The sequence below is a fragment of the Triticum aestivum genome, chromosome 5A, assembly GCF_018294505.1.
Source record: "Triticum aestivum cultivar Chinese Spring chromosome 5A, IWGSC CS RefSeq v2.1, whole genome shotgun sequence".
Classification (NCBI taxonomy): domain Eukaryota; kingdom Viridiplantae; phylum Streptophyta; class Magnoliopsida; order Poales; family Poaceae; genus Triticum; species Triticum aestivum.
In genome coordinates this window covers 675,648,956-675,669,813 of record NC_057806.1, presented here as the reverse complement: position 1 = coordinate 675,669,813, position 20,858 = coordinate 675,648,956, and the positions used below count along the sequence as shown (strand labels likewise).

Below are 20,858 nucleotides of genomic sequence, written 5' to 3'. Positions count from 1 at the left end.
ATACGACATCTTAAGTAGCAATTTGATCCAGTCTCATTTTTCAAGTGGTGATTTGAGATGTCATCTCTGCAGTATATTCGTTCAATTGTATGTCTGGCCAAATGGTGCATTGCTATTGTAAAGGTTGAGATCACAGGAAAATGGCATTATTTTTTACTAAACGACCCCTCAAGAAACTTAATTCATTCACTGACCCTCCAAAAAACAAACGACTCCTCATGAAACTGAATTCGCTCATTGACCCTCAAAAAAACAAACCACCCCTCAAGAAACTGAATTCGCTCACTGACCCTCCAAAAAACAAGCTACCCCTTGAGAAACTTAGTTCGCTCAATGACCAGACAACAAACTAACTTCATGTTCATGGCGCAATGATGATTAGCACCAGATGCACTTACATGGCTGCAACGACACAATTTTCAGTACAGTAGCGTGTTCACCGTTGACAATGCAATTCAGTTTGTGCTGCAATATATTTTGGCACAAAGTAACTTGCCCATGAAATATAGAAGATAACATACAGTAAACATGTCGCAGAAGGAAATATGGTATGGGGGCGTGCCATGCCTTCATGGCTAAAAATCATTATCAGTAGTTTCTCTATTGTGCTTACCAAAATCTCACAGGCAAAGCGGAACAGTGTCAAATTGAGCCCATGGTTATTTCTCGTCACAACAAACACGGTTACATATATCTGGCAAAATCATGGTTATTTCCCCGGCTATCACAGTAGAACTGAAACGAAAATGAATAAAACCAGGGACACGGTCTAGGGCAAGTAACAAGCACCCCACATATCAGAGTAGCGTGCTTCTTTCCTGATGGCTCTACAACAATATTTCTTTCTTGTAGCCAAACATTCACCTGGTACCCCTCCCTTTGGGGTTGCCTTTTCCTTTTCCTTTACCTTTACCAAACCCTTTGGCGTTCCCTTTTCCGCCCCCTTTCCCTTTCCCGTCTGGTCTTCGGCTCTTCTGGGATCTACTGTCTTGGAATTTATCATCTCTTCCAGATCCATTAGGCCTCCTGTTTTTCTGGAACTTCCCGGGAGATTTACCGTCTTTTGCAGATCTCTCATTCCTGCGCAGATTTTGCATCGCCTTTTCCTGCCTGCCCTTCCGCATCTGTTGGGGATTTCTTATCTCCGATGGCACATCAGCATTTGGTATAGACGAACGTCCGCGACCGGCTGCAGGGTATCTTCTGTTTCCTCTTTGATAGCCAGCTGGAAAAGGTCATAGCATAAGGCCGTGTTACATATGACAGTAATGATATCCAAGTTACGGAATTAACAGTTTAAACAAGCCAAACTATCAACACAACTGTAGCGAGAATATGACAAGAAAGAGATTTCAAGTGGATGCAAACATACAAGACAATAAGCAACCAGTGCATATGGTGTCAAGGCTTATCCCGTTGCAGTGAAATCTGGTCAGCATTTTGTCACCAGAGTTGCTTTAACTATACTCAGGTTTTCACTACACCTCAAATAACGCACGTCCAAACATTTCATGACACGTATGGCGCATGGTGGCAATAGGGGGTATATGACTGCCTCACCCATAGCTACTTGATTGATTCATTCTATTCATGATTCCCAATTCGCTACCTCACCCGAATCAGGTCCGCTAAGGGGGTATACCTCTCTGATTCGTGAATCTAGATCGGTGTTCAGAGTGTGGTTTAGTGAATCTGGTAACTACGGTCTGACCTGGAGAGAGAGGGGATGAACATGGAAGAAGATGGGGAAAGGTGGAGAGATGAAAGGGAGAAGAAAAGGAACCAAACTAACATGCGGGGCTATCTTTATTTTGTCTACCGCCAAGCTACTTCATTATCCAATAGTTGCAACGCAAATGAACACAATTCAGGCGACCCAAAATGTAATTTTGCAAGTTTGGCAAGCTAAGTGGAAAAGCACACAACTTACAAAGCTCCAGTGTAATTTGCTTCGAGTACAAATACAAAGAGAAACCAGATCAAGGATGAGAATCATCAATCTGTTAAATAAGATAAGCCTCCCTTGGGTGATATTTAACTGACTGAATATGTGAATGCAAGCACAGCTTCAATGAATTCTTTTTGACAAAATAAAAAGGTGTTAGAATGACAAACTGTAAAGCTGGGACATGCTTACCATACATGTATTTCTCAGAAAACAATTGTGGACGAATATGAAAGCTAAAACAAAATTCGACTGATTGGATGCTTATATAAAGCTTTATTGAAGATGATAGACCCAACAAGAACAGAAGTTAGCTAAAAACAGCTTTGCAGGAAATAAAATGACCAGATTGATGAACTATAATGGACTTCGTATAAAATTTACAGCAAAAAAAAAAGACAATCACATGTGACACAAGAGGACAAATAAAAGGTGGTTACCTGGTGTGGATGAGCCTCCTTCTGCACCATCTTTTCCACCAGAACTGATTGCTCTATGTGACTTCTGCTGCCATTTCTTATAGATATCTTTACTCGCCTTTAACTTTGCACTGCTTTCTGTTTTAATCTGAATCACAATAACAGTAATCAGAAGTTTTAAAATTACGTCAACTGCTCGTCTAGACTAGATTAGGTAAGACATGTCTACAGAAATAATCTAGGTAGGTAAACAATAGAGCACCATATTATAAAGTCTTCGTACACACCTCAAAAACACGGATACATGTTTGTTATTGGCTGTTGCTGGCCAGCGGGTAATCTGCTGATCCTAGCAGCTACACACACTATTGATTTTTTTAAAATAGTACATGTATTGGCGCTTTCCTAAAATTATGTACTCCCTCCGTCGCATAATGTAAGACGTTTTTTGACACTAGTCCTTACGAAACCTTTTATCCCAAACAAGTTGGGGTAGGCTAGATATGAAACCCTTTCACGAGGACTTCCCAGGAGGTCACCCATCCTAGTACTACTCTCGCCCAAATGGGTTTCATACCCAAAAGACTGGCTAGTTTTTACGTTGGCTCGCCAAGCCTATCACAACCCTTAGATATGAAACCCTTTCACGAGGACTTCCTAGGAGGTCACCCATCCTAGTACTATTCTCACTCAAATGGGTTTCATACCTATGGGACTGGCTAGTTTTTACGTTGGCTCGCCAAGCCTATCACAACCCTCCTCCTTTACCCGGGCTTGGGACCGGCTATGCCTAGAAGACATAGGCGGAGTTTTTTGACACTAGTGTAGTGTCAAAATACGTCTTACATTATGGGACGGAGGGAGTATTTACGTCCGTATCGGTGCAACTTAGGTACACGGTATATGCTAAGAAGATATGCAGTATTGCACATCTGAAATAGACCTTCTATGTCCAACACATGACTAATATATCAAAATTCCTCAATATATTGTTTTGGCGTAAATGTTACACTTTGGGAAATGATATTCCTGTTATTATCAACTATAAGCTGAAAGAAATATGTATTATGTCCAATGAAAACTTTAAGTACTCATACTCAACAAGTTATACCATTTAGATAGGAGCCATGTATAACAATCATATAGTTCTATTTTTCACAGTACAAGGATGTATTAAAATTTCAAATCATATTCTTCAGCATTGAAATAATACCCTCTTGTTGGAGATTTACATGTTTTACCATAATAATTCAATTCCAGATTGTTCACATTAGACCATTACAAAACCAATCCTGGCATCAGAACATATATTTTTGGAAGTGCAAATACCACTTCCTCCAATAGTTTGTTACAGAAAAATTGAACACAGACAAACAGCACCGAACTTCCAAGATATTAACAACTGGACAGGCACATATTTTAAGCTGTCAAACTAGAACGGAAAAGGATTAGCTGCTCACATCTAAATTATGAAATTAAATTAGCGATCACAGTTTATACACATCTAGCACAGTAGCACTGTAAACATGGTATATGATGAAACTGTATCCAGAAGATGTACCTTTCCTGTAGAAGTGACACGATCCCCATTATTCAACTTGACAAACTTGTTCTGCAATAATAAAGTAAGGATTAGCATGACCAAACGTGAATTTGCATATTGCAGATCGATATGTTGCTAGGAAAAGTTATACCTTCATCCAGTGATATCGAGTTTTCTGGGCTTGCATTCCAGAAGTTTCATCATCGACTAAATCAAGGACAGCAGCATCCAATCTGCACACATCATTAAGCTTTATTGAAACTTTCAAAGTGGCATGGTGTTGAAACTGCAGACCTATTTCATGAATAATGAGAGCAAATTTGGATACGCTAAATTAATTTGCAATGGAAGCTTTATTCAAAGTGGCATGGTGTTGAAACTGCAGACCTATTTCTTGAATAATGAGAGCAAATTTGGATACGCCAAATTATTTTTCAATGGAAGCATGGGCCAAAATTTCTTAGAACTGAACGGCAGCCCTACTCAGTGTCAGATTTTTAAATAACAGTTAGTTTTGTTGTACTTTCGGCTGAATCATGACCACACTATTAATGCTGGAGAGCGGGCAAGAATAACACGAAAAACACAAGTGTTAATGGACATTCAACAAAAAGTAAGCACATTCAACATGATGATGCAACTTTGTAGTTAAAACCAGGGACGATATGACCTGTGGTAAGCCGCCGGTTATCTGTCCTGCTGGCTAAACTGGTAAGTTCCATATGCACAGGATGATGTGATGTGATCTCAAGCTAATTTTATGAAATCTTGATGTTTATGATTATAAAAGACAAAAAGGTAAAGAAGAATAGCAAACAGAAATTGACCGGGAACTGAAAACCAGGTTTTCTCACCATACTTCTCCCTACACTAGTACATCTCCCAGTATCAGATATACTGATCATTTCCTATGGCTATTGATAGTGGCTCACTTCCACATCAAACAAAGAGTCAATTGTATATCAGGAAACGTGCACAGCATACCTATCTTGAACAAATCCTTCATTTCCCTTTACTGACAACCCAGCTTCTGAATGCTGAAGGGGGAAAGGAATAGTGAAATCAAAATTATGCAGAAATGCTAGTGCAGTAAAAATTAAGGATATTTCTATTTAAGCTGCATACTTGGTTTTGAGGCACTGAACTTATGTAGTGATCCTCATCTCTAAAGCTCTGTGACTTCCGCTTCTTACCACAAACTTCTGAAATTGATAGATAACAAAAATATTATAATCACCATAATAAGAGGGGATGAACTTTTTCTAGGAATAGTGTTACAGAGCTCAAGATGCACTTTGACATTGAAACAGCAATGACAGGTATTAATCTCACTACACTACAGCTCACAGGAAGGAAAAGAAATGTAGACCTTTTTTCTCCCAATTAGAAATGTTTTCTGTATCTTCTTCCTGCATAAAATATAGCCATAAATCACTGTACAAAGCATAAGAACAAAGTACCATATTCAGTGTGGCACTCGCAGAAGAACGAATAAAGGTAGGCTTATTAACATTAGAGTGTTATATGCTGTCCATTAATCTATAACTTTCGAAGGGATAAGTGGAAACTGTTCATAAAACACGCAGAATAGGCCATATACACAGAACTGGTGTGTAGTGGATACCAGAACAAGTACTGGCCATAAACGAAACTATCAACCTACAAAAAAATTACGGAGCAAACAAACGAATTCGCTTCAAATGGATCTGGCATGATTGATGCATCCACTGTGTGTTTCATCTAAATTAGCAAGGCCAAATTATTCAGAGCATTCAATAGAAGTAAATATTGGAGACCAAACAACTAAAGAAAATCACAACCAAGACCACCATCTGCAAATTTCAGAACACGGAACATGAATGTGCTGCAGTTTTAAACAAATCAAAGACACGTAACAAGTGCTTATGAGGCCATTTTTGAGTCACAAAGACAACAGTCATGAAAAGTATTGACCTTCGAGGCCAGTGCAATATATTATTGCTAATCAGCTATGCAAGAAATGAATTCTCCACTTTAGTTTGTTCCAGGCATCTTTGCTGGAATAACCAATCTTTTTAGGGTTAATTTTCCATACAGATGATAAGGCACACCAAAGTAGTATAATGGTTAGGCTAATACTACACCTTAACCCAGTAAACATTGTCATATGTAGTATTTCAAGGTACATTGTATCAAGTGATTATTACGTCAGCACTTACATATCTATGTGGTGGTTTGCAACTTGCTATGCTTAAATGAGAAGTTGAGAACAAACAAAGGTATTACTTCAGAGTAATAATTACCTTTGTTGCCAGATCACCAGACTGTTCATGCACCGAATTTATGATTCCCTCATGGACTTCTCTTTTCTTCTTCATCACATCTAGCCATTGATTGCTACCCTAGAAGGAAGAAAAGATGGTCGTGTTAGTTTTAAAAAAGATACGGTGATATGTAAATATATGTACGGTTTGCCTGAACCACATCTGGAATGCCTAAAAATCATATGAAAAGTTGGTTCCAGAATTAGTCAAGTAATCAGATCAGAGTTATCAGTACACTAAGTTACTAACTGCATGTTGTTTGGTAATACACCAATTTGTATTTGGCCACTATTATTAGCAAGTAAAAGGATTCATGTCACTTCAGAGTCCCAAATAATTCAGTTAGGAATCGACATATAGAGATTTAATCTCATTCCTCACATTTGTTCTCCTCTTCTATGCCCCCACCCAAATAAAAAAAAATGTTCTGATTGCTGAGGCAGTCCCTGCCGCAGCTGACTTAGGAACACTATGTGTTGTTTTTGAAACACTCAACTCCTAGCAGTGGCGCTGGATGTCGAACGGTTGACTCTTCTGCAAATGCTGTTGTTGAAGAGGGCATCAAATTTCAGATGAAGATGTGGTTCTCTAAATGCGAGGTGTGGGCTTGTTGGCGTGCGGCGAATACTGTAGCGAATGAACAATGAAGATGTGGTTCTCTAAATGTGAGGTGTGGGCTTGTCGGCGTGCGGCGAATACTGTAGCACATGAACTGGCTAAAATCAGAAGCCCGTGCGAGGCTGATAGTTCCCTGTGTTAGGAATATGACGTTCCAGCCAAAGTGGCTGTTCATGTAATGGGCGATTTGCCCAACTGTTAAGTAATTAAAGCTATTGCTTTCCCTCAAAAATACCCTACATGTTTCTGCAATGTAGAACCAGTAAGAAACTCTGCCACAAAGGGCATGTGCAATTAGAAGCTCCATTTTCCATGCGCTTACAAGTTAGCTTAAGCAGTAATCAAGTATTCAGATCAGAGCTACTAGTATACTAGCTGCATGTTGCAGACGTAGGAGAATAACTTAATATGATACTGAAATTTCTCAGAACTAAGAAAATAAGATGCAGCAATGCATTACTTTAGAACTTCTTGATCTAGCAGCTTCACCTTCAGCCTCTAGAATAGTCTGCTTTGGCCTGACAAGCATTAAGAATGAAAAAGGACCATTAGATTGCACAAAGCGGGCAAATACAAGCAAAACAAAGGATTGCTAGACGAAGAACCTACCGAAATGATTTCAGCCGCTCCGAGAACGCAATAGCTGAAATTTCATCTGGTCTAAGAACATCTCTGAAAATTGGATGAAGACCTTCACGAGGCAAATCTTTTGCCCTTCTGACAGATTCTTTTGAAGGCATAGCACGGGTCTTCAGATACAAGCGGAAAGCATTAGCGCATGGCTTTTCCAATGCAATCAGATCTGTGCATCCACTGATGACTTCTTTTACTCCATCAGAGCAAAGATCAAGTATTGTCTGAGGAAAACGGCCATATATCGTTTCCCCATCAGCAAGAGATTGGTTGATTTTTAAATTCATTCCATCCATGTCTTTCAGCAGTTCCTCCTCCGTTGGAGCAGGTCTAAGAGGTTTTGAAAGAAAGAGATGTAGGTCCAGTAAAAATGGCATGTCCTCTGAAGTGACAAATGTAAATGCTGTACCAGTTCTACCTTGCCGAGCTACTCGGCCAACTCTATGAATAAATAACTTTGGTTTAGCAGGAAAGTCCCAGTTCACTACATTATCAAGCAATGGAATATCCAGACCCCTTGCAGCAACATCTGTCACTATAAGTAGCATGGTCTTCCTTGCCCTGAATCTTGAAATGTGAATAGTGCGGGCTTCTTGATCCATGGCACCATAGGAAAGGGAAGCTTCTAAGCCCTCTTCTCGGAAAAGAATATTCAAGAACTCTACATGATACTTCGTTGAAACAAATATCATTGTCTGCTCCTCAGAGCTGATACGCTCCCGGACCAAATACAGCAAAGCAGCTAGTTTCTCTTCCTGACGCAGTGTGAAAAAGGCAAGCTTCAGATCAGGGCTGATCTTTTTGTCCAAATCAAGTCTTATGACTTGAGGATCACGCAAGCCAGCTTTTGCGAATTCTGCGAGGGCTTTCGGCATAGTAGCACTGAAGAGCAATGTTTGCCTTGTATCACTCAACTTGTGTAGAATTTTGTGTAACTGCTCGGCGAACCCCAAGCTAAAGAGGGAATCCGCTTCATCAAATACAACATATTCTACCGATCGCAGTGACAAGTCATCAACCATTGACAAGATGTGCTCAAACCTACCAGGTGTTGCAATTATTATATCGGGATTATCAGCCAATACTTCAAACTGACTCTCCATACTACCTCCACCAACAATTAGGCCGGTTTTTAGATCTGCAGAAAAGACAAAATTACATAGTTCATCAGCACTTGTAGCTTGTTTTGTAGCAGCATAGGAGTACAATGGTGCTTTCCAAACTTTCTACACCCCTAGTAAATTTGTGTACAAAAAGTAGTAGTAATTCTGAAATAATTGTTCACTATCCAAGTACATTTCCCAAAAAATATTCTATGATGTATATTACTTACTATATTTTGTGAACTTGTAATAGGGGGTGTATAATAACCTATTCCAAACTATTATGAGGATTCAATCACCACTAACAATTTACTCAAACACCATGTTTCATATCTCAATTGGCTATAGTGACATAATGCATGACAAGTACAAGATCAGTTGTAATATAAATTTTACACACATGGAACTCTTGGGCAGAATAATAACCAGTGATACTGAAATACTTATGCTATCCATAACACTAGGCATATTTATCACATCCATACATGAAGCAAAGTGACATAGACTGTTGTAAGCACGGATGGCGATGATAGCATACAACATCAAAGTCTCAAATTGCCACTAGCTAGAATAGAAAGGAGAGACCAGGATCCTGAGATGGCCTGTCACACACAAACCACAGTTCAAACCGTGGAAAGCGTGGCATGGTTATGAGAGCGGTACGCACCGGAGAACTTGCCGAGCTGGTGGGTGAACTTGAGCGTCTGGGTGGCGAGGTCGCGGGTGGGGGAGAGGATGAGGGCGCGGATGCCGGCGCCGGGGTCGCGGTGGCGGAGGCGCTGGAGCATGGGCACCAGGAAGGCGGCGGTCTTTCCGGACCCCGTGCGGGCCATGGCGGCGACGTCGAGCCCCGCGAGGATGAGCGGCATCGCCTTGCGCTGGATGGGCGTGGGCACGCGGTAGCCCTTGTGGCGCACCCCGCGGTAGACCTCCTCGCACAGCCCCATCGACTCGAACCCGCCCGACTTGGGCTTCTTGTTGTGCGCCGCCTGAGCCGCCTTCTTCTTCCCCGCAGCCTTCGACTTCATCTGCGGCCGCCGCCACGGCTTGCGGTCCGCCGTGGAGGAGGCCGCGGCGTCAGCGGAGGGGCTGGACTTACCGCTGGGCGCCATGGGTGGGAGGCGGGGCGGGGGGCGGCGGAGGGGAGACGGGAGATGGTTTGGGTTCAGGGCTTTAGGTCTCAGCCGCGGCGGCGAGATGGCGTGCGGGCTGCGGAGGAGAGGAGGTGCTGGTGACTTTGTGGACCGGGCTGGACTTATCTGGCTCGAAAGGACCAGCTCGAATTGAAATTTTGATCATGGACCGGCCCATATTGTCCCAAATGGCTTTCATTCTCCATCGTTCTCGGTTAGTAGTAGCGGAAGGATCCGTATGAGACACATGCTTTCCTCATGAGATTTATCTCTCAACTTGATCAGCTAAAGGATCCTTCGGTCACAGAAGCTAGAACGGCTATCCTGGACCAGCCAAGGCGAAAGTGGATTGCACCACAGGAAGGTCATGTCAAGATCAATGCGGATGCTGGGGGGTCAGTTCACTATAATATGGGATCAGCTGCTGCGGTCTGTAGAACGAGGGAAGGAACCTATCTTGGAAGCTCACTGCTGGCAGTTCATGGTCTACTTAATCCGGAGATGATGGAAGCAATTGCTTGCCGGGAAGCGATCGCCCTAGCCCAAGATCTGGGGGTGCAGAATATTCAAATTGCTTCAGATTGTCAGCAAATCGTCAACCACATCCATCTTGGAGCTGGAGGAGAGGATGGAGGCATCATCAAAGAGATTTTAGAGAGTTTTGGACTGTTTCAGTCTTGTAATTTTTCTTTCGAATACAGAACTTTCAATATGGAAGCTCATAGGCTTGCTAGGTTTGGGGTCTCTCTTACTCAAGGGAGACACATATGGCTAGGTCTTCCTCATGATCCTGTTGCATTCCTGTAAACATTTCAGTTAATCAATAAATCCTAGCAGGTTTCGCTCAAAAAAAAGTAGTAGCGGAAGGAGTGGTGGCATTGTAATCTTTTTTTTAGATCCGCATTGTAATCTTTTGGAATGATGAAATAAAATTGAAGGTTTCTAGTTATTCGAAATATCATATTGATGCAAGGGTTTTGGAGCTGTGCCTTGTGGTCCCTTGGAGGCTCTCATGTGTTTATGGTGAAGCGCAGGTCTCGGAAAGGCATAAAACATGGACCCCCTTGTGTAATTTAGTAGCGACAATGGGTGATCCGTGGGTGGTTATAGGTGATTTCAACGAAGTTCTCAAGCATTCTGAGTATGAAGGGGTCGGTCAGCGAAGTCAGGACCAACTTGACAAATTCAGAGATGCACTTGATGTTTGCGGTTTGGCAGATTTGGGTTGTGTGGGAAACAATGGACGTTCGAGAAAAAGGTGGCGGGCGGGACGTACACCCGAGTGCGTTTGGATAGAGCGGTTGCAGATCCAAGTTGGTGCTCCCTGTTCCCAATGGCGAGTGTGACGCATGTGACAGCAGCGTGCTCGGACCACACGCCAATATGGCTGCAGTTTTCTGAGGATCTGAAGGCAAAGAAGGGGGCAAAACCTTTCAAATATGATCTGATGTGGGGAACCCACCCGGAGCTAAAAGCTTTTGTCGAAACTGGATGGAAGGATCAACCAGTAAGCACGACGGTTAATGAGCTTTAGGAGAAACTAAAACAGCTTGCCGGGAACCTATCATCCTGGGATCGGGACACATTCGGCAATGTCAGAAGGGAGATCAAGCGCATGAAGCAAGAGTTGGAAATTCTACACAGTGTTCCTGGACGTTCGGGGCCAAGTGCACAAGAACTGAAAATTACAGAGCAGCTGGTAGAGTTATACCATCGTGAAGAAATACTTTGGAAACAAAGGTCGAGGGTGGAATGGTTGGTAGGAGGAGACAAGAATACTAGATTCTTTCATCTCAGGGCACGATGAGAAGAAGAAAAAACCTCATAAAATCCTTGTTAGGAGCCAATGGAGATGTGGTTACAGAGATCAATGAGCTTGAAGAGATGGCAACTCAGTTTTATACTCAATTATATATGTCGGAAGGAGTGCATAATATGCATGAGGTGCTAGACTCGGTCCCAACAAAAGTGACGCCACAGATGAATGAAACCCTATATGCAGCTTATACGGGGGAGGAAGTCAAAAGGGCTCTATTTCAAATGTTTCCATCCAAAGCACCTGGTCCGGATGGGTACCCAGCCCATTTTTTTCAAAAGCACTAGGATGTTTGTGGAGAGGAAGTAACTAAAACTGTTATCCGAATTGTGGAAGGGGTTGAGAGTGCCGAGTGCATCAACAACACATGTCTGGTTCTCATACCAAAGGTGAAGAGCCCGACATCTTTATCTCAATTTCGTCCGTAAGTCTATGTAATGTTCTCTATAAGATTGCATCTAAAGTCGTTGTTAACCACCTCAAGGAGATGTTGCTAGAAATAATATCACCGGAGCAATCTGCCTTTGTTCCTGGTAGGCTCATTACGGACAATATCATCATGGCATATGAATGTTTGCATTTTATGAAAATAAACAAGGCTCTGAAACATCGTCATTGTGCTCTGAAATTAGACATGATGAAGGCATATGATAGAGTTGAATGGGAGTATTTGGAAGCGGTAATGCTCAAACTGGGCTTTTCACCAGTGTGGGTTAACAGAATAATGGGGATGGTAAGATCGGTGTCTTTTTCAGTCCTTTTCAATTGGAGAAAGTTGGAGGAATTTAAACCTACAAGAGGTATTCGACAGGGAGACCCAATATCACCCTACCTTTTCTTGTTAGCAGCAGAGGGCCTATCAGGCCTCCTCAAATCTAGAGATCAGTCATCGCATGTTGGTGGAATTCAAGTGGCCCCCTCAGCGCCTCCAGTTAGCCATCTTTTTTTGCTGATGATAGTCTGCTGTTTTTCAAGGCGAACGGTGCGAGGGCGACAAAGGTGTCAAACTTACTGAATTCATATTGTCAAGCTTCAGGGCAAAGGATCAATAATAGTAAGTCATCTGTTTTTTTCAGTAAAGGGTGTCCGGAGGTGGTTAGGGAAGAGGTAAGAGGTATCCTTGGTGTACATACAGAAACATTAAATGAGAAATACATGGGGTTGCCGTCTGACATGGGGACATCGAAAATAGGGGCTTTCAAATATCTAAAAGATAGACTTTGGAGCAAAGTGAAAGGTTGGATTGAGAAAGCTATTTCTGCTGCGGGCAAGGAGATTTTGATCAAGTCAGTGGCTCAAGCGGTACCGATTTTTTCTATGTCATGTTTCAAACTGCCACGGGGTTTATGTGAACATCTCAACAAACTCATTAGGCAATTTTTCCGGGGCAGCAAGGAAGGGCAGCGGAAACCCCATTGGGTATCGTGGAAGGCCATGACACAGCCGAAGAGATGTGGGGGTCTTGGTTTCAAAGACCTTGAGTTATTCAACTTAGCATTATTGGCACATCAAGCTTGGAGGCTCTTAACAGTTCTTGACTCACTGTGCGCTCAACTTCTCAAAGCTATCTACTTCTCAGAAGGTGACATTTTAAATGCCGTCTTGGGGCCTCATCCATCACAAGTATGGCGATCACTGATGGAGGGAAGGGATGCTTTGTCGATGGGCTTGATTAAGAAGACTGGTGATGGCACTTCCACACAGATCTGGTCGCAGAACTAGATCCCGGGAGATCATGCGATGAGGCCAATAGCTTGCATAGGCCAAAACCCACCGACAGTGGCGGCAGAGCTAATTAACCCAATTTCAGTGTCCTGGAGAGCTGACGTTTTATCTCAATTCTTCCTCCCAGTCGATGTGATAGCAATTCAAAATATTCCTTTGTGCACACGATCTATGGCAGATTTTTGGTCCTGGCAGTACGAGACGTGGGGAGTTTTTTCGGTAAGATCAGCATATCAGATGCTTTGGGAAACAAAGAAAAGAGGAGAAGATCTGTTGAGCGGAAGAGCATCATCATCGGATCATACTCCGGATGAGAAGGGGTGGTCCTCACTCTGGCAGACTAAAGTCCCATCGAAAATCAGATCGTTCTTGTGGAGGCTTGCAAGGCAATCTCTGCCAACAGAGGATGTTCGGCAACACAAAAACATGAGTATGGTGGACAATTGCCAATTATGTGGTAACATTGACTCGTGGAGACACTCTTTGATTGAATGCTCTATGGCACGGTGCGTATGGGCCCTAGCAGATGAAACCATGGTTGAAACTATGATGGAAAGAGTGGAACCGATTGCTAAACACTGGCTATTTTAGATGCAAAGGTCATTATCACATGCCCAGTTCATGGAAGCATGACTCTTTGGGCGATTTGGATGGCGAGAAGGAAGGCCATTCACGAGGAAGTTTTTCAGAGCCCGCTAGCAACTGCTTTCGTTCAGCGTTTTATCCAGGAGCTCAAAAGTATAGAAGTCTTGACAAAAACAGCATCGGCATCCAGTACGAGGCGAACCGCTATCCCGATTGGTGCATGGCATCCTCCGCCTGAGGGTCACATGAAGATCATGGTGAAGGGGAGTATCGACCAGGAGCAAGGGAAAGGGGCGGCAGCTGCAGTATGCCGAGATCATCTGGGACATTATATGGGCTCCTCCTCGCTGGTCATCTCCGGGAATGTTGATCTAAATATTCTGGAAGCAGTAGCGTGCCAGGAAGCGTTGGCCTTGGCTCAAGACTTGCTGGTGTAGAAGGTGGTGGTGACTTCGGACTGCAAATGATTGATATCAGATATCCATGGAGGGACGGGTGGAGTTTACCTGTCGGTGATCAAAGAAATTTCTCTCACAAGCTCTATAGTTGTAGCTTTATTTCTGAACGTAGATCAGCAACCAGTGAGGTGCTTTGTCTTGCCAGCTCTCTTTCACTTGATCAGGGGCGCCACCTGTGGCTGTTATCCCCTCATGATTCATCTTGTATACCTCTGAACTCTTTCATAGATCAATAAAGTGTCTGGTTTCCCCTAGAAAAAAGCCACGGGACTAAGATTTTTTCCTAAAGAAGAAAGTATACTTTTCCCCCTCAAATCTCTTTAGTTGGATCAAATTCCCCCCAAAGTCTAAAACCGGTTAAACCACCCCCTCAACTCTTCAATACCAGATCAATTAGCCCTTTGAGTGGTTTTTGGAAGGATTACAGGTGGTTTTGACTAAACATTGTTGACTGGGGATAATGATGCTGACGTGGCAATGAACGTGAGCAATACGCCGCCGTGCTGCCCATACTTACCCGCCGTGAACAGAGAGTAACCACCATCGCGGCCGTCCACTAGCGGCTGCCATGGCTGGACTCGGCCAACACCCTCCTGTACCATGCACACGCAACCCTGTCTCATGCTTGACCCACTCGCCTGGCTCACCTACGCCATCCATGGCCGAGGCCATAGCCCCGAGCTTGGCCGGCCACACCCTGACCACCTTGCAGCCGCGCCCCGCACCGCGAGCATGCCCCCAGACGCAGTCGCGCTGCCGCACTACAGCGCACACACACCCCTGCGCGTGTCTGCAGATGCCCAGCTGTTGGGGATATTACTACTGGGCGTAAACCAGCCTATCTGGGCTGGGTTAACTTCGTCAGTAGTTAAGTATGTTAAAGCCCAAGAAGACAGAGGAGGGTTCAAGGCCCATGGTCAGTTCAAGGCCTGTAGCCGTAAACCGGCGTTAGTAGTTAACCTGTATTGTAAGTTAGGAATAAGTAGAGACCAAACCGGACACATCTATGAGCCGGTATTGGGACTCCGTAAGCCGACGGGAGTCACCCGTGTATATAAGGGGACGACCCGGCGGCGGTTCAAGGACACCAGACAACAACTCGAGGCATAGGCAAAGCTTGTTTGCTCCCTAGTCATCGAAACCCCATCAATTCCATAACAACTAGACGTAGGCTTTTACCTTCATCGAAGGGGCCGAACTAGTATAAACTCTCTTGCATCCTTGTGTCCGCCTTAACCCCTTCAAGCTAACCCGTCGCGATGGCTCCACGACTAAGTCCTTTCTCTAGGACATCTGCCGTGACAAAACCACGACAGTTGGCGCCCACCGTGGGGCTGGCACACGAGAGTTTCCGGTTCTTGGAGGGCCGCTTTGAAGGACTCGAGGGCTACGCTGTAGGCCGGATGACTAAGAGTCATCACGGTAAGCTCTACATCGACGACGCAGGCTGGGACCCCGAGGCCGGCTAAGTTGAGTACGGGTACCGGGTCCCCTTTGGTAGCATTCACGTTTTCATTGGCAAGATCGGTGAGCCGGGCCCTGAGCCGGACATCTGCACCGACCTCGTCGAGACGGCTCAGCGTGCGCGATCCGCCCAGGTTAAACCGGCCATGAAGCGTGCCTTCATGGGAGTCATCCATGGAGGAATTTATGAGGACGGATCGGAATTTCGCGGCGCGACCGTCGTTTGTTCCGGTGACGAATCTTCGACCGGAGAAACCGAATCTCTTTATCAGCTACAAGATGGCCGGATTGGGAGTTTTTCCGATGGCGATAGTATGCTGGACCCCTCTGATCTGCCCAACCGGGTTGGAATATTCATGGCCGGAACACAAGCAGCGCTTCATTCTTCGACAGCTGCGGCAACGGTCTCCGGTTCAGCAGCGGCGACGGCTGCCGGGGCAGGAGGCCCTGTGCGCCCGCCGGCTCAGGTTCTATCAGAACTATTTGATGTGTTGGCTGTGCTTATGGCGGAAGTTAATCCGCCGGATCAGGACGCTCACAACGCGGAGATTGCAAAGGTAAAGGAACAGATCACCCAGGCCAAGGCGGATCTGGCGGCTGAGGACACCAGGATGGCCGCAGAGCGGGCCGCTTTAGATGCACAGGCCTACAAGCTTATGTTGGACCAGAGCGCGTCGCATGAAGTCATGAGGAGGAAGCACCGATCCCGCTTACCTCCGGTTTTCGAGGCCAGAGACCTTTTCAACACTCCAGGACCAAGAGCCGGCAATCCGCTGGAGGGAAACCGGGCAGAAGCCCCTGGGATCGGTGCACCGGTTCAGCCTCGTCAGATGGACCCGCCTCGTCAAAACACCGTTGTACCTCAGGCTGCTTTAACACCTCCGTGTTACTACTCCAACCCAATGGACAATCTTGTTGCCGCTGCTGCATGGCTGGAGGCCATTCCAATTGAAGGTGACTCGCCGCAGGCAGTAGAGACGCGACGGGTCAAGGAACTTCTGAGGACAGCTTTGGCCCAACAGGAAGCGTACTCATACAGCCGCGACCGGATCCACTCGACCCCCCGTCCAAGCCGGAGCTATAGCAGACACATGGATGAACCGGCAGTGTCGAGTAATGAACGACGTGGGGCACCCCGTGACAACAACCCGACGGGTGGTGCTGATGACGCTCAGGGAGTGGTGGACTGGGCCCGCGCGCAGGGAGGCCGAGTTAGCCACATAGCATCAGGCTCGGCAGCTCACGCTGGTTCGTCCAATCACCTTGGCTGAACCTGGTGTTACTAATAGTTCTTTGGGGGTGCCTTGCCTTATCCCCGCTTTACGCAACGTGCGCCTGCCCAAGGATTTCAAAGGCCCACGCAAGGTACCAAATTACACGGCGGATCAACCTCCAGAGACATGGGTGGAGAGCTATGAGATGGCCATGGAGATGCTTGATGTGGATGATGCGGCGTGTGCGAAATACTTCACCATGATGCTTGAAGGAACGGCCCGCACTTGGTTAAAAAGCTTGCCGGCTAATTCTATCAGTTCATGGACCCAATTACGAGCCCGGTTTATCAGCAATTTCAAAGATACCTGTAAACAGCCTATGTCGACAGTGGACTTAGCTGCATGCATACAGGAGGAAGGAGAATCAACGACTCATTGGGTGCGCCGGGTTTCACAAGTGTTGCACTCCTCAGACCGCATCAACGCTGACACCGCAGTATTAACCCTAGAAGGCAACTGCCGGTTTGGACCCCTGAAGCTGAAGTTGGGACGGATGAAGTGTCATTGCACCGACATGGGGACCCTCATGGCCGCTTTGGTGAAATATGCTGATTCTGATAGTACCAAGGATCCCGAATCTGATGATGACAAGACAGGGAAAGGGAAGAAGAACAACAGCTCCAAAGGTCAGCAGCATCACTGGGCAGGCAATGGTGGAGGAGGCAAGCGTAAGGCGAATGGTAACATGGACTTTGTGGCTAATACCAACGCACATGACAATGGCCAGCGACGCAAGGGTAGGCCGAAAAATCGTAATGGAGCGCCCAACCCTAACCCAAACCGCCTAAACTATCTGCTAAGCCAGCCCTGTCCAAGACATGGGACGAAGGAGGCGCCGGCAAACCACATTTGGAAAGATTGCTTTATTATGCAGGAGTTCAAGAATTCTAATAATTTTCGGTATGATCACGAATCTGGCGGTGGCTCGGGATCCGGGCCGGGTTACGGAGGAGGAAGTTCCGGTTCAGGATTCAATGGTAATCCGGGCGGACATAATGGTCAAAATAGTCAGAACAACCAGGGTGGTTACAACCAACAGCAGCAACAGTCAGGTTACCAGAGCAACCCAAAGCAGTTGAGTAATGGGTAGTACCATGTCTTCACCACTAGCTTGGACAAGCGAGACCGGAAAGTTCGGAGGCAGGCAGTCAACTCTGTTGAACCGGCCATACCCCGTTATCTACGTTGGTTTGAACAGCCAATCATATGGAGCAGAGAAGATCACCCTCCCCAGGTCGATAATCCGGGTCAGTTGGCTTTGGTGGTGGCGCCTCAGGTGGGAGGTTACAAGTTCACCAAGGTGCTCATGGATGGAGGGAGCAGCATTAACATCCTGTACTATGAGACCTTCCGTCGTATGGGACTAACAGATAAGAATCTCAAACCGTCTAATACAGTATTCCACGGTGTAGTGCCTGGCAGATCAGCATATCCCGTTGGTAAGATAGCTCTGGAAGTGGCCTTTGGGGATGATCATGATTCCAGGTCAGAGATATTGACGTTTGAAGTGGTGAAAATCCAAAGTCCATATCATGCCCTGTTTGGGCGACCGGCCTACGCCAAATTTATGGCTCGGCCCTGTTATGTGTATTTGCAGCTCAAGATGCCGGGTCACAAGGGGACAATAACGGTTCACGGAAGCCGCAAAATCGCTTTGGAATGCGAGGAAGGAGATGCGGCTTATGTAGAGTCGGTTTGTGCCACCGAGGAGTTGAAGTACTATAAAGACAATGTTGATCCGGCAGACATGACTCCGTTGAAAAAGCCAACTACGGAGCATGATCCGGCCCTGAAGTTCAAATTGGCAGCAGAAACTAAGCTTGTTGACTTCGCACCTGGTGATTCGTCCAAGCAGTTCAACATCAGTGCCAACTTGGATCCGAAATAGGAAAGCGAGCTCATCGAGTTCATCCGTGAGAATCGGGACATTTTTGCATGGAAGCCCTCTGACATGCCAGGTGTACCGAGGCAACTCGCTGAGCACACACTTAATGTGGATCCTAAATATAAACTGGTGAAACAGTTCCTCCGCCGGTTTAACGAAGAAAGACGCAAGGCAATTGGAGAAGAGGTAGCCAGGCTCTTAGCAGCTGGCTTTATTGTTGAAGTTTTTCACCCTGAGTGGCTTGCCAATCCGGTGCTGGTCCTCAAGAAAAACGGCACCTGGCGCATGTGTGTGGATTACACAGATCTTAATAAGGCTTGTCCAGCAGATCCTTTTGCTCTCCCCCGTATTGATCAAATTATTGATGCTATGGTGGGCTGTGAGCGTTTAAGTTTTTTGGATGCGTATTCTGGCTATCATCATATCAAAATGGCAGTTAAGGACCAGGAGAAGACGACATTTATAACTCCCTTTGGAGCCTTCTGCTATGTGTCTATGCCCTTCGGGCTCAAGAGTGCCCAAGCGACTTACCAACGGTGTGTACAAAATTGTCTTCACAAGCAGATTGGCCGTAATGTACATGCTTACGTGGATGATATCGTGGTTAAGTCCAGGGAGAAGGAGACTCTGATTGATGATTTGAAGGAAACCTTTGATAACCTGAGGACATACAAGATGATGCTTAATCCGGACAAGTGTGTCTTTGGTGTACCGGCGGGCAAGTTATTAGGCTTCTTGGTGTCCAATAGGGGAATTGAGGCTAATCCGGAGAAGATCATAGCCATCACCTCCCTCGCTAAACCGAAGTGTATCAATGATGTTCAACGCTTGGCAGGCCGGATTGCTGCGTTAAGCTGGTTTATCAGTCGCCTCGGTGAGAAGGCAATCCCTTTGTATCAGATGTTGAAAAAGACGGATCAGTTTGTCTGGAGTTCTGCTGCTGATGAAGCATTTGAGGACTTAAAACGGCAATTGGCCAATCCGCCTGTGCTCGCTGCTCCCATTGACAAGGAGCCGTTGCTGCTATATGTTGCTGCTAATGCTCGGGCAGTCAGCGTGGTTATTGTGGTAGAGCGAAAGGAGGCAGGTAAGGAGCATCCGGTTCAACGTCCGGTCTATTATATCAGCGAGGTGCTCATTGAGTCCAAGCAAAGGTATCCGCATTGGCAGAAGCTGGTGTATGGAGTTTTTATGGCAAGCCGGAAGCTTAAACAATACTTCCAAGGGCATCCAATTACAGTGGTCAGTTCTGCTCCTTTGAGAGATATCATCCAGAACCGGGAAGCAACTGGCCGGATTGCCAAGTGGGCTATAGAGCTGGGGCCGTACAGTTTGAAGTATGTGTTGGGGAACGTAGCAATAATTCAAAATTTTCCTACGTGTCACCAAGATCAATCTATGGAGTCATCTAGCAACGAGGGAGGAGTGGATCTACATACCCTTGTAGATCGCGCGCGGAAGCGTTCAAGAGAACGGGGTTGATGGAGTCATACTCGTCATGATCCAAATCACCGATAATCCTAGCGCCGAACGGACGGCACCTCCGCGTTCAACACACGTACGGAGCAGCGACGTCTCCTCCTTCTTGATCCAGCAAGGGGGGAGGAGAGGTTGATGGAGATCCAGCAGCACGACGGCGTGGTGGTGGAAGTAGCGGGATTCCAACAGGGCTTCGCCAAGCGCTGCGGGAGGAGGGAGATGTGTCATGGGAGGGAGAGGGAGGTGCCAGGGCTTAGGTGTTGCTGCCCTCCCTTCCCCCCACTATATATAGGGCCAAGGGAGAGGGGGGGCGCAGCCTTGGCCCTTCCTCCAAGGAAGGGTGCGGCCAGGGAGGAGTCCATCCTCCCCAAGGCACCTAGGAGGTGCTTTCCCCTTTAGGACTCTTCCTTTCCCTTATCTCTTGGCGCATGGGCCTCTTGGGGCTGGTGCCCTTGGCCCATATAGGCCAAGGCGC

At 45.9% G+C, this 20,858-nt stretch overlaps 1 protein-coding gene across 1 annotated transcript; it reads right to left on the bottom strand.

The window, feature by feature from the left end:
* Positions 1-572: 572 nt before the first annotated feature.
* LOC123105908 (DEAD-box ATP-dependent RNA helicase 29) lies at positions 573-9,766 on the bottom strand. Its single transcript, XM_044528087.1, has 11 exons — positions 9,232-9,766; positions 7,438-8,599; positions 7,289-7,346; positions 6,190-6,288; positions 5,277-5,316; positions 5,033-5,109; positions 4,892-4,944; positions 4,059-4,140; positions 3,926-3,976; positions 2,386-2,512; positions 573-1,225 (listed from the first exon to the last, which is right to left on the bottom strand). The coding sequence occupies exons 1-11, from the start codon at positions 9,674-9,676 to the stop codon at positions 861-863; spliced, it is 2,559 nt and encodes an 852-aa protein (XP_044384022.1). The 5' UTR covers positions 9,677-9,766; the 3' UTR covers positions 573-860.
* Between the last annotated feature and the right edge of the window lie 11,092 nt (positions 9,767-20,858).

What these genes read in the sequence shown, in the direction of transcription:
- LOC123105908 (XM_044528087.1), bottom strand. Translation starts at nt 9,676, where the DNA reads ATGGCGCCCAGCGGTAAGTCCAGCCCCTCCGCTGACGCCGCGGCCTCC. An exon ending in TTCTAATTGGGAGAAAAAAG is followed by an intron (nt 5,110 to 5,276) that starts GTCTACATTTCT and finishes TATCAATTTCAG; the next exon opens with AAGTTTGTGGTAAGAAGCGG. An exon ending in CTCGATATCACTGGATGAAG is followed by an intron (nt 3,977 to 4,058) that starts GTATAACTTTTC and finishes TTATTATTGCAG; the next exon opens with AACAAGTTTGTCAAGTTGAA.